At 38.4% G+C, this 12,936-nt stretch overlaps 1 protein-coding gene across 3 annotated transcripts in view; it reads right to left on the reverse strand.

Moving 5' to 3' along the window:
- Window positions 1-8,365: 8,365 nt before the first annotated feature.
- Window positions 8,366-12,936, reverse strand: part of TEC (tec protein tyrosine kinase) — a 52,990-nt gene continuing 48,419 nt past the window's right edge. For all 3 annotated transcript variants that reach the window (XM_075025422.1, XM_075025439.1, XM_075025431.1), the window contains exons 16-18: window positions 12,123-12,241; window positions 11,618-11,775; window positions 8,366-8,999 (exon numbers count right to left, since the gene is read on the reverse strand). In XM_075025422.1, coding sequence (XP_074881523.1) covers window positions 8,922-8,999; window positions 11,618-11,775; window positions 12,123-12,241 — 355 coding nt within the window. In that variant the 3' untranslated portion in view covers window positions 8,366-8,921. The remainder of the gene's footprint in view (window positions 9,000-11,617; window positions 11,776-12,122; window positions 12,242-12,936) is intronic.

Raw genomic sequence — 12,936 nt, forward strand, 5'->3', positions numbered from 1 at the left:
ATTTGCAGTGTTCCTGTTTGTTCGTTCACAAAACTTACAGAACTAAGGACTACTGTATGTGCTTAGCCCCATTATTAGCTCTGTGAGATATCTAGCAAATCATTAAGGCTGAATTTGCAGCCACCAAAGACAGCAGAGCTTTCCTACCACCCTACCTATTTGTTCTCACTGTCTCCTTTACAATGTCTTAGCAATTATGAGGCATGTGATGAGTTAAATCAGCTCGCTCAATCAGCAAAAATAAAGAAAGAGATCTTGTCAGCCAGATCAGTACCAATCTGACTGATCACACCACTCTGTACAAGCTCTAACCAGTGCAATGAAGGGGATGAGAACATCATCAGGGACAGGAGGTGGAGAACTGTACCCTTCAGCACCGACATAATTTTTAGATCATTCAAGGTAAATATAAAACCACACTTGCATGACAAGCTTTTTCTTATTGTGAGGTTTATTAAAGGCAACACACTACATTCAGTTCTTTGAATTAATACTGATTTTCCAGTTTTTGTTGCAGCCATTAATATAATATACGCATTAGCCCAGGTTTAAAGTGCTAACAAAAGATGTACTTTACACTTACGTGCCAAGCAGTTGATAATCCTGAGAAAAATACATTGGACACATCATCACATACATCATACATTTAGAGAGAAATCAATCCAATATATCTTGCATGAGCAGCAGAGAGGATGTGGTATTAAATAGGTCGGAAGGCATTAAGATTTGAGCAAGGTAAATAAATGGTTGACATCCGCTCTGGTCCACTTCTACTCGGGCCGAGACCTACTTTCTCCAATTTGTGCTCCCACGGCAGTTTGAGCCAAGCTGTGGCAGCTATGGTCCCGTCCGCTTTCCCTCTGCACTGTTGTTCATCTCATCTCCAATTGAGCGAGACAGGATGCTAAACCGGCAGGGAATCGCACTCTGCTGGGTCGGCTCCCTGAACCGTCTCACCATCAAGCATCAGTGGTGAGCAGGTGGGAGGGCAGCAGCACCAGCGTGACGGGCTCAGGCTCTCGGGTGCAATGTACAGTCTCTTAGGAAGCATGAGAGACAGGCATGTAAAGGCAAGGCTCCCCTCACGTTCAGCTGCACTGACAGAAAATAACTATATCCCACTCCACTGTGTCCTATTTTTCTCTGCCACAGAGGTCATAGTACGAAAGAGGCCTTAGGAAGTTATTTGAAATAGGCTTCCTGAGGTCTCGGTATTTTACAGCTTTATATTTCACATGGTATTTCTTTGTACAGTCCCACCAGTCCCTTCCACTTCATTTGTTTTTCCCTCATGGCATTCTGGCTTGTTGATCCTAATGACCTAATCCAGCCTGGAATAAATAGGATGTCCCTTCTGCTGTCCTGTGAAACTTTTTGCCAATGCCTGTTACCAACGTTTCAGCCAAGTGTGCTGAGAGTATGCATCCTAGCACTCAAAACATTAAGCAACCTTACTACACAATGAAAATGTAATTATTTTCTCTATGAAGGCACATAATTTAGCAAATCTTGCACTAATAGAAGCAGAGAGAATGACAGAATGGATAAGACCAAAACTAGTGCTTAGTAGAAAGAGACCTGTCTCATAAGTGTTTTGGTTAGACTATTTATCTTGAAAGTCATGAGGCAATTTCCCTTAGACTGTTGCATCCTGTGAAGAACCTATCATGTGGGAAGCTGGCGAGCCTACATTAATCAGAAGACTCTATCAACTGTTTGATAAGAGTTTCCACTGACAGCTATGCAAAATGCAGCAATTACAAATACACAAGCCAGCTGACACAGACAACTTTCCTTAAAGAAACCAGGCTGAAAAGATATGGGCAATGCAGTTTATTTGCTGCATAATTTTCCAGTGTACATTAAATTGTCCCTCAGCTGTTTAAAACTGTGTTTCATAAACAGTGAACAGCATGGGTGAAAAAATTCTTGGGTTTCTTTTACTTCAGCCAGTGCCATGAAGTTTAATCAATGTTTGTAAAGTATTTAGTGATGCGCAAAAGGGAATATGACATTTGAAAGTTGGTCTGTTTCTTCTGATTAAACCATAGAGTCTAATTAAATATATTATTCCTCATCAGATAATTTAGTCTCCTTATAGAACACTTATCAGAAATATTTAGAAGCAGCACTGCGGCATTTCAATGTAACGCTAGAATGATCTTCTAATAAGATTTTAAAGATTCGGCTGTTACCACAAAAGTGAAGGGTTCAGGCTAATGTTATGGACATGTAATTCTGTCTTGCTTTTCTTTTTGAGCCCAGCGATTTGAACAAATTTATAGTGTAAGCTCAGGAATCCTTTTTGCCTTCAGTGGATTTCAGACTTGCTCTGTTAATAGATGCCTTTTGTGCTTGACACACATCCCCCCTGTTACTGTGCTGAAAGCAATTAGCAATAAATGAATGTATGTGATGTTTTTAAAAATATCCCAAGCATTACAATATTAAGTATTTAGTTTCTTGTCCTGTCTGTAAAACCACAGAAAAGGTATAGGTTAAAGCTGTAATTATGATGCTTCCTGGGACATGTGCTTCATCTGGTGAGTGGTTTTTCCAAGGGTAGAGTGTCTAACCCATTAAAGATCACAAAACATGACCAAGTTCTGCAGGCTAAGAGTTAAGGCTCAGATTAGAGTAAGGCCATGGGCCAGATAAGCCCATGCTGAACTGAACTGCTGGGTCCAGAGGAGCAGCACAAACTTTGCACAGTTCTGCCAAATTTGCTTCGCTTTGTTCTCCTTATTGGAGTATTTTAAGTGTCAAACCACGGCCTATCAATCCAGCAGGTATTTACCATCCTAAAGAGCAGCATTTCCTGCTCTTTGAAAACAAACCTATCTTTACACATCTGTTCTCGGCAACCTCGCTGCTTCTGAAATTCTTTTGTCCATGCATTATTCCTAGAGCACTTGTGGAATGAATTCAGTAGAAATTAATACAAGCGTAAACTAATGCAGTGCAAACTGGTAATTTCTGTTCAGAAATTTGTCAAGTCTGTCAGGAAACATTACCGAGGAACATAGACAGAGAAAGGCTTTCAGTTTTGCAGAGCTAAGTCCTGCTTTAGTTAAATTGAATTAAGTCAGGAAGTTTTGACCCGATGGATTGGAATTTCAGCATCTCAGGCGAAGAGCTATATATTGATCTATGCATTTTACATTCTCTCTAGTCATTGGTAAGCTTCTTGCACAACACTTTTTCCTCCCCTTGATTAATTTTTTTTTTTTTGAGTTCCTAACTCACTACAGAAAGACCCAAAGATGCTCTGTGATGCTGTTTTAGAAAGACTTGGCCAACACTGCCAATTGTGAAAGCTTTGATACACTGAATGAATAATTTGATTAAACTGGCTCGCATCTCCACCTTCTGCTAGCGGGCAAGGACGATGTTTACACCGAGAGCTGTGCCATGGCGATGCTCGCTGCAGTGCTACAGGAAGCCGGCATTTCCTGCCTGAAGCTTCTCACAGCTACACACACCATCCTGCGACTTGGGCTCTTCCTTCCTTTCTTTTTTCTTCTATTCAACAGCCATCAGACAAACTAAGAAATAATAATAATTTTTAAACCCCTGCATCTTAATGCAAAAAAAAAAAAAGAAAAAAGAAAAAACCCACCACACTATCTTTTAAAATGTAAATAAATTGAAAATAGATTCTTAGAATTTACTCATAATTTTAAATATTTCTTCTTGATTTTCCTTTCTGCTATGCCCTAACTCAAATCACTGAAATCAATGGAACTATTCTATCCAATTTCCCTCCATTTTGGACCAAGGACCTTTTCTTAAGCAAAACACTCTGGATTTGTCAAAGGGCGCTAGTCACATACATGTTAGCAGGCCTTGACTCTCTGGTCCCTAACTCAAGTAACCACGCTGAAGAGTTCATAACTTAAAAATTAGTTAGTGATGGTATCAGTGAGAGTTGTGCTTCAGCAAGGAAGTCACACTTTGGATTCCATATTTTGAAGAGAACAGAGACACCAATAAGATTTACCATGTTAGGAATGACAGACTGCTTGGACAGGACACAGGAAAGAAATATAGACTAACAGAAAGAACTATTCCATAATTTTTAATAATAAATTATTTTTTAAGTCTGTTAAAATAAAGTGCTCATGGATCTATCATTATTTTCGTGTCCCACTTTTCTGTTTCCTACCTAACCAAAAATTTTCTCCAAAATTCCAGAAAAAGTGGTCAAATCTCACTTCTTTTAAACCTACAGGAAGGAAGGTTTCTCCAGCATCCACAGCCCAACTAGACCTTTCAGCCCACATTTCCCCAAGTTCTATCAAAACATAAGCTATCAAAACACATTTGGCTTTGATCCTCAGGGTAAGTTATCATGGAGCAATTAAAGTCAGTATCTTAAAACCTAGGTTTAAATCAAACAAGATGAGTATTTGAGCTGTTGAATATAGAATATGCTGAATCTTCCTTCTTCAATTGTGTGAAGAATTTAATTTCTCCAATTTCTGATGAAAACTTGCAACCTCAGATGAAGTTCAGCCAATTCTACAAATAATTTAACAGAGGAACAACAACAAAAAAAAGTAGCCCATTCCACTGATTATGTTTTTTTCTTTCTGGAAATGACTATATTAGGAAGAAGACACTTGTTTTTAAAGTAGTGTCATGTTATCTCCCTGGTGACAGGTTAACAAATATGAATCCCAACACTAGCACAGAGCCATGATAGCCTATTAAATTGTGATGCCCAAAATTAGCATGCACAGTTTTGAAACAAGAAAAGATATCATGGCAAGAGAAGCACGTGGATGAGGTGGAAATACTAGGAAACTGGTGTGGAAGCCAGCCTGACAAATACTCAGCCTAAAAACTTGCAGCTGACATTTTGATAATCAGCTTAGAGGCCTGAAAACAAATTTATCTGTACACAACAGAGCAGATAGGATGCTAGAGGAAGAAGAAAGAAGACTGGTCAACTGTCAGGAACAGCCATTTGCTTGAGAAGCTGAAAGATAGTCCCACAAAAACAGAGAAGGCGTAGTGAAAACACACAAGTCCTTTGAGATGGTCCATTGCTGCCAATAACTGACCTGATAAAGTTCCACAACACCCAGCAGTATGCCTTGGGTTGATAACATTGTCTGTATAGGTGGCCAATTCACCCACCTTTATATCTGCAATATTCCTCCTATCTTCAGTTATAACTGATTTGCAGCCTTGGGGAAGTAGTATCAAAGATAAAAGCAACAAGTTTGAGATTAATTTTTATAACTTGCATTTTATCATTCTATTATTTCATAGGTTTCTTGGCTTGAGTTTCTTCTTCTGATACACTGTTTCTCAAAGTACTATTAATTTTGAAAGTGCTGTAGTCCATGTCCTAAGACTTGCACTCTTCTAAAATGTTTTGCAAGAAGTTCTTGCTCTTGCAGTGGGGCAGCAGACTAACTGTGTTCAGCACTACAAACTTTGCTTCACCCATCAAACCCAGATCTTTACTGTAATACATGGTATGCCTCCTGATCTGGTATGTCTGTCAGTTTTCAACAGTACTAGAAAAAAATCAATGATCTAGCAGAAAGTCACAGTACATTTTGCTTCTAAAAATACTTCAAAAGCCAAGCTTTCCATGTTTCACACGTGCAAGCTGAGGCTTTCTGTCTTTCCTGCAAGTTAATTCTGCTCTGGAGAAAAGACAGCTCTAGTTCTACCAAACTTTTTACTCATGTCTGTGCTGTACATACTTTTAAGGACAGTATGTGGGAATATCTCCCTATCTGTATGTAGAAGTAGTGACTTTGCTGAATCCATCATACAATGGATTTGTATTTGTGCAGTAATTTTGAAAGTCAAGACAAGCAGTCTGAACAGAGATCACCTGAGCAGTGCAAGAGAAAGCTGGTTGGTGTTTTTATGGCAATATTTAAATAGCTCATTTGCCAAATACACTACTACTGCACAAAACAAAACTCCAAGATCAAAATATGCAGCCCAGTTTACTTACAGGTAGAAAGAATCATGTCTGGTTGTCCGCGTATATTCAATTGGAAATGCAAACCTCTCTTCATCAGTTGTGCCAGTAAAAGAGCCCTAGCTGAGCTCTTCACCCTAATATGAAACATGGCAAACCACAAAAACTGCTTGACCCCACCTACTTACCTTTTTCTTTTAAAAAAAAAAAAAGCCCCAAACAGATTAGATCCTAATCTCACTATTGTTTAAAAAAAAAAAGTAAAAAAAGTCTGCTTTCTAGTATCAAACACACATTTTACAGAAAAAAATTACTAAACTGTAATCAGTAGGGCTAAGCATTTCTTAATAAAAAAAAAAAAAGGAAAAAAGTACAGCAGATGTAAATCATAGCATTTGGTTCTGTTTTTCTGAATTTTTGATCCCAACATTTGAAAAAATTCAGTTATAATAAAAAGGGGAAGAAGGACTGAAGCTGCTTAAGGATGAGTGATCTCATCTAGAAGAAATGATGGGGCAACATTTCAACTTGCCTTTGAAGACACCAGGAGAGCCATCAAGAGAACTGCCTCCAGAGCAGTTCTGATCCTTTCCAAAATTAGCCATCTAAGGCTACATTGAATAATAAAAAAAAAAAAAAGCATTGATCTAGAAACTAGGTGCCTCTCAGTTCCTGACATCCTAAGTAAGTATCAAACCCAATAGCAGGTATGCAGAAATTATCCTCAGATACTGGGAAGAGGCAGGTGAAGGGTCAAATTCAAAGCACCTACCCTGCTGAGGAAACTGCTGCCAAAAGTCTGCATAGTTACGGTGTGTTTTATCATCCAAATTAATGATAAATATTTAATTATTGTAAAGAAACAGGCTTAAGGTTCATTGGAAACTATTAATCTCCTGATTTTCCTATGCTTCATTTGTGTTTTAAGGGAAACATTAGTCATTATTGTAGAATTCTTCGTGATATATTGTTGAAAGTGTTGGCAATGCCATACTTCACAGGGTCTCCACTGAGAAACTGGGGTGCAAAGAGCAGTTCGGGAAGGAAAAATGAGCTTGGCTTACCTTAGGTCTTCCACATTCCTTTTTCTACTGCAGGCAGAAACCCCTAGATTTTCCCCTTTAACAATATATGCTGTTGGTACTGATTGGTTTGGACTCAACACTTTGACAGGTCGGTTTGCATAGTTGCGATAATCTTCTGAGACTTTGTCATGAAGAAAAAGGAAATAGCCACGTAAGCCTTTTCTGTCAACCTGTAACTCTTCAGTGGAATAGCATGAGAAAAGGAGAGCACTTCTTCCAAGAAACAAGAGGCTTCCTCCTTTTGAACACAAACATTTAGGCAAAGCAGAGCAGGGATCTAAGCATCTCCAAAATTGATTACAGAAATACTCAAATGCAACAATGATGGAATGTATTAAGCTAACTATAGTTACCTTTAATAGTTTGATTTGAAATAAACTTCACCATACTCCTCTCTGCCTGCTTGCAAAAAAATTTAAAAAAAGGTTTTGTGCAATCTATTTTCTATTACACATGGCACAAGAGCACAAGTAACAAAAGAAAAAGAAAACATGTAATAGAGTTACTCAGGAGGTGGCTACAGCAAAATTGAAGTGCAAATACTCCTCATAACCACTGGTACAAAGTTCGATTAATTGAAACAGGCTTCAGCAAGGCTGTGGAGACATTAGCCTCTAGCAGAGGGGACAGGGCATGTAACTTCTAAAGAGAGTTCAGGCATTTCTGCACTGAACATTTCATCATGTCCAAATTAATTTAAATATATATTCATACAACTATATATATTTAGTATAGAGTGTGTATACACACAGATATACACACACACAGACTATAACACCACCATATTCACATGAACAAGAAGTTTGGCTTATGATGCACTGACAGTAAATTACTGGCAACATATTAGTTGGTTCCAAACAATAGTTAACATTCAGTTTATTTACATATACGGGTAGTATGACATTTTCTGTTAGGAACAGAAAGGTTAGATCACTGTACATACAGATGACAGTCAGAAAGACTAGCCCTCCTTAAACGCTCTTGAGAGTTTCTTTCATTTACAACCCCATGTATCGAGTTATGTATGTAAGTGAAGGTAGGACAAACTTGTGCTTGAAAATTTCAAGAAGAAAACACACTTTATATAAATAAATGCATGGAATTTATATATTTACAATACATACAGCATATAAATTATTTTATAATTAATCCAAAACAAGGTACTATTGTACACTGACAGCCAGTTGTGCTGAATCTTGGACTTATTTTTCACAAGTAACTTCAAGACTAACTGTGGGAGGTCTCTGGTTGACCCAACAACCTAGAATGGCTTGGGGCATATCACAGCTCAGTTCTGAAGCAAAGCTTTTTGAGTGTTACACTAAATTGAGGACTGTGCTGTTAACAACCTATTTACTATGTGCAAATGAGAGGCATGTTTTGTGCTCTTGATGTGTCATAAAACACCCATCAACCAAGAAAAATAATGTTTCTGGAGAATCTCTGGGAACATCTCAATGTCAGTAAATAGCCATTTATAGACACCTTCAACTCTTAAGCATGCAAATCACTACTAAAACTACTGCCTGTGTAAAGAGAAACACAGAAACGTGGAGTGTATGTACATGAATGCAACCCACTAAATGCAAATTAGGCTCCTGGGTTTTGCCTACATTCTCTCTCTTCCTCCATAAAGAGCTCAACTTGCCAGCTATGCAATGCTGACTTTTCAGAGAAAACATAGAGACTGCTAGTATTGCTGAAGATACTGTGCTCGTTTCCCAACATCATGTAAAACTCTGTGCTGGAGTGGATCAGATGTTACAGGTTCCCCATGCTGTTTAGCAGCATCCAGCAGCTTACAGGATCAAGCCTTTTAAAAGAAATGGTGAAGCCACATCTCTGGAAAGCTGCTTCTTTTCTGTACTTGTGCTGCTGTTGTCTTTTTTTCAGAAAGCATCTTCACCCTCTGCAATATCAATGATTTTGTGAAGCAAGTCTTCAAAAGTCGGGCGTCCCTCTGGTTTCTAAAAATAAAAAGCATGCACAGCTGTGATCAGAAAGCAGTAAAGTTGTGTTGATTTTGATAAATTATTAGTCTTGATATCATTCTATGGCTATAAATCTACCATTTCATTAGCTGTGACATGCAAAAAGATTTCATTGTGTGAATTTTGAATGTGTTGCTTCATCTCAGTAAGCATCACCTTTTTTTATTTTTCCTACACTTTGAAAAAGCATAAATAGGTGTTGCTGGACTACACTCTTCATAATAATTCATTATTTTGCATAATGCTACACTTCTTCATTTTTCTTCCTCATTCCCACCTCTCCCAAAGAATTGCTCCAATCTTTCTTTACGCAAGTTGTTCATGCTCCTAAGAATTTTGAGTGTCATTCTCTGAAACCTCTTTTACTTCTACTTTATTTTTTGGACTCCGAAATGAGACTGCATCAGACTTACACAACGGCCTCCTCTATCTACTCTGTTCTCCATAGAGATCCTTCTGTGTCATAACATCCTGTTTGTTTTTTTTTAGTTACAGCAATAAACTGAGATAATCTCTTCGCTGACCTTCCTGACACAGTTAATTTAGCATCTTCTGAATGTCTGGGTTAACTTGCACTTTTCCTCCATTTATCAGCCTCCTTAGATTTGTATCACCTGCTGAATTTTGAAGCCTCAGTATTCACTTCCCTCTACAAATCATTAATAAATTTATTAAACAAGGACTGAGGTACCTACAGTTAATCAGATTTTATGACAGACTGACAGTATCTTGCCCTTACTTGTGTCCTGTTTGTGATTTGCAAAGATTCTTTCTCTCCCATGTGATGACTGCTTAGATTTTTATGGTTAAGGACCCCTGATGAAATCAGTAAATTTTTATTCAATTCATTGATGCTCATGTAAGTCCTATAAATAAATATTAACATTCAAAGAGCATTAACAAATAACTTATTATCTTCTAGGTAATTTATTATTCCATTTTAATGACCATTTCAAGCAGGTTACCAAGTACAAACAAAATTTAATGATCTGTAGTTTCCTAGCTCCTGTGAATAGCTTTTTTGAACTACAGACTTATTTGTCATTCTGTGGCCCTCCAGGGCACTGTTGTTTCTGACGTTTTTTCCACTGCATAAACCAACTGGTTTGTAAGTTTTAGACATCCACCAGTTGTTTTGATGACTAATTGCTCTCTGTTCCAGCATCTTGTCCTCCAAGACAAGCATCAGACAGTATGTCATCTTTATTACTGGAAAAGAGCAGTTTTTTCCCAGCACCCCCTGTGGCAAAGACTAACTAGAAATAAATCATGTAGCTCTTCCCATTCTTGGTTTCCTCAATTTCTCTCTCAAAATTAGAGGCATCTATTAAATGCACCTATCCTCTTAGAGACTTTCCGCTTCAGTACGACAAAACCAGTTTTATACTGATTTAGTTGATAGCATTGAGTTTGGGTCTGCTGCCTGTCCTGGTTTCAGCTGGGATAGAGTTAATTGTCTTCCTAGTAGCTGGTAAGGTGCTATGTTTTGAGTTCAGTACAAGAAGAATGTTGATAATACACTGATGTTTTCAGTTGTTTCTGAGTAGTGTTTAGTCTAAAGTCAAGGATTTTTCAGCTTCTCATGCCCAGCCAGCGAGAAAGCTGGAGGGGCACAAGAAGTTGGCACGGGACAGAGCCAGGGCACCTGACCCAAACTGGCCAACAGTGTATTCCATACCATGGGACGTCACATCTAGTATATAAACTGGGGAGTGGGGGCAGGGAATCGCCGCTCGGGGACTAACTGGGCATCGGTCAGCGGGTGGTGAGCAATTGCACTGTGCATCATTTGTATATTTCAATCCTTTTATTATTATTGCTGTTGTCATTTTATTAGTGTTATCATTATCATTATTAGTTTCTTCTTTTCAGCTCTATTAAACTGTTCTTATCTCAACCCACGAGTTTTACTTCTTTTCCTGATTTTCTCCCCCATCCCACTGGGTGGGGGGGAAGTGAGTGAGAGGCTGCGTGGTGCTTAGATGCTGGCTGGGACTAAACCACGACACTGCCCCTTTGACCTCTGTGAAAATTGTACAGTCAGGATCTTTCTGGGTTAGGAGGATTAATAGTACCATGTATTTTTAACTTTCTTTATAAACCTTGGGATTTATATTTAGATTCAACTGCAGTTAATCTATATTTCCTATATAATATATAATCAGGTAATAAAGCATTCCTTCAAAAATATTTTCAGTCATTCTGGCATGTTTCTGTAATGATTAATAAACTGAGGCAATATAAAATCAAATTCTCCACCTCTGGGCCATTCTGACTGAATTTTTTTTGCTAGCAGTATTTGTATGCAGCTATAATTGTGACCAGCACAGATTTACCAATTATTTTATTTTGTTACTAAATGCCTTTGCATACTGAATCTGACAGTCCGTCTGTTTCATTGAAATTTCCTCAGTGGTTTTTCTTATCACAGCTCTAGTTCAGTTGCAAACCAGGGGGAGAGCTTTGCTTTAGCAATAAACACGTGAATAGCTGAGAGAGCTGGATACAGTCAGAATGCTGCAAGAGACATTAAATGCTGTTGCTAGATTGACCTTTTTTTCAATTCAAAGACAAAAAAATAAAGAAGTATATACCTCCTGCCAGCACATCATCATTGTTTCATACACCTGCTTGCAGGCTAGTTTGGGCCGATACAAACGATGTCCTTGGCTAACCATTGTTACCACTTCATAGTTGGAGCTTTTTTCAAAGGGCATTTTTCCTTCCGTAAATACTTCCCACATTAAAACACCTTAAAAAGAAGATTAAGAAAATAAGCGAATAATTTCTTAATAATATATGTTTATTTTGAGCCCTGGGCTCAGGATTTCTGATAGATAAATAGTTTGAGATCCATATTCTAAAAAGTGTTCACATCTGTCATTGCTGAAAATATCTTATTCTAGTAGCATAGGTTTTAATAAATAACAGTTCTAAAGCTCTCTGTGGAACTTTATGCAAGCATAAAACCATGGCAAATGGTTTCTCTGAGCTTCTTCTCAGATCTTCTCATATGTCTGAATCCTTCCTAATAACTGGGCTTAATTGCTATCTATAAAATGTAAAAACAGTGCTTTCTTTCAATGATGAATATCTTACCAAAGGACCAGACATCTGACTTGCTGCTGAATCGGCTATAATTAAAAACTTCGGGGGGGCACCATTTCACCGGGAATTTAGCCCCTGAGGAGCTTGTGTATTGATCATCAAGGACATACCTAAAAAAAAAAAAAAAAAGAAAAGAAAAACATTATATCCTTCAGTCAGCCTCCAAGCCTGCAAATCATAATTTAGATTTGGATTTGAATATTAGAAGCTCATATTGCCACCTAATGGCCATGATTGTTAGCATCACACAATAAAAACAGCTTCTCTGGGGCAGTACTAAGGTTTCAGTCAAGACCCAGTTCATTTTTCTGATTACCTCAGAGTCTTCTCTTGTGACTATTAGCTATACAACACAGGTCTAGGCCACCCACAAGTTAAACGTCTGTATTACAAAAGAAAATGATGCAAAAGCATAGATTTCTCGCTCTGTTTCTCACCAGCCAGTCTGAATTCAGATGTCAGGGGACATGCAAGCTCAGTAGCACAGAAAGGTGGCAAAAGCCAAGAAGAGCATGGTCAAACCACAGTGCTTTAAGACCTCCCTTACAAGCGCTGCTCCCCACTCCCTGCCTCACCCACGCGTCACCCACCTGATGTAGCACCCGTGGGTTGCTAACATCGCTAACAAGGGCAGGAAATTAACCCCTCTCCAGGTCTCAGCACCTCCCAGCACTTCGGCTAGCAAGATGCAACTCTGAACCACCTACCTCAAGAGGATTCCACACGCACTGAACAGCCTCTTTCTACCATTTATTTACCAAAATACAGATTAACAACTATTATCTCTGCAGCATGAGCTCTGCTG

This window comes from Buteo buteo, chromosome 1, assembly GCF_964188355.1.
Source record: "Buteo buteo chromosome 1, bButBut1.hap1.1, whole genome shotgun sequence".
Lineage (NCBI taxonomy): Eukaryota > Metazoa > Chordata > Aves > Accipitriformes > Accipitridae > Buteo > Buteo buteo.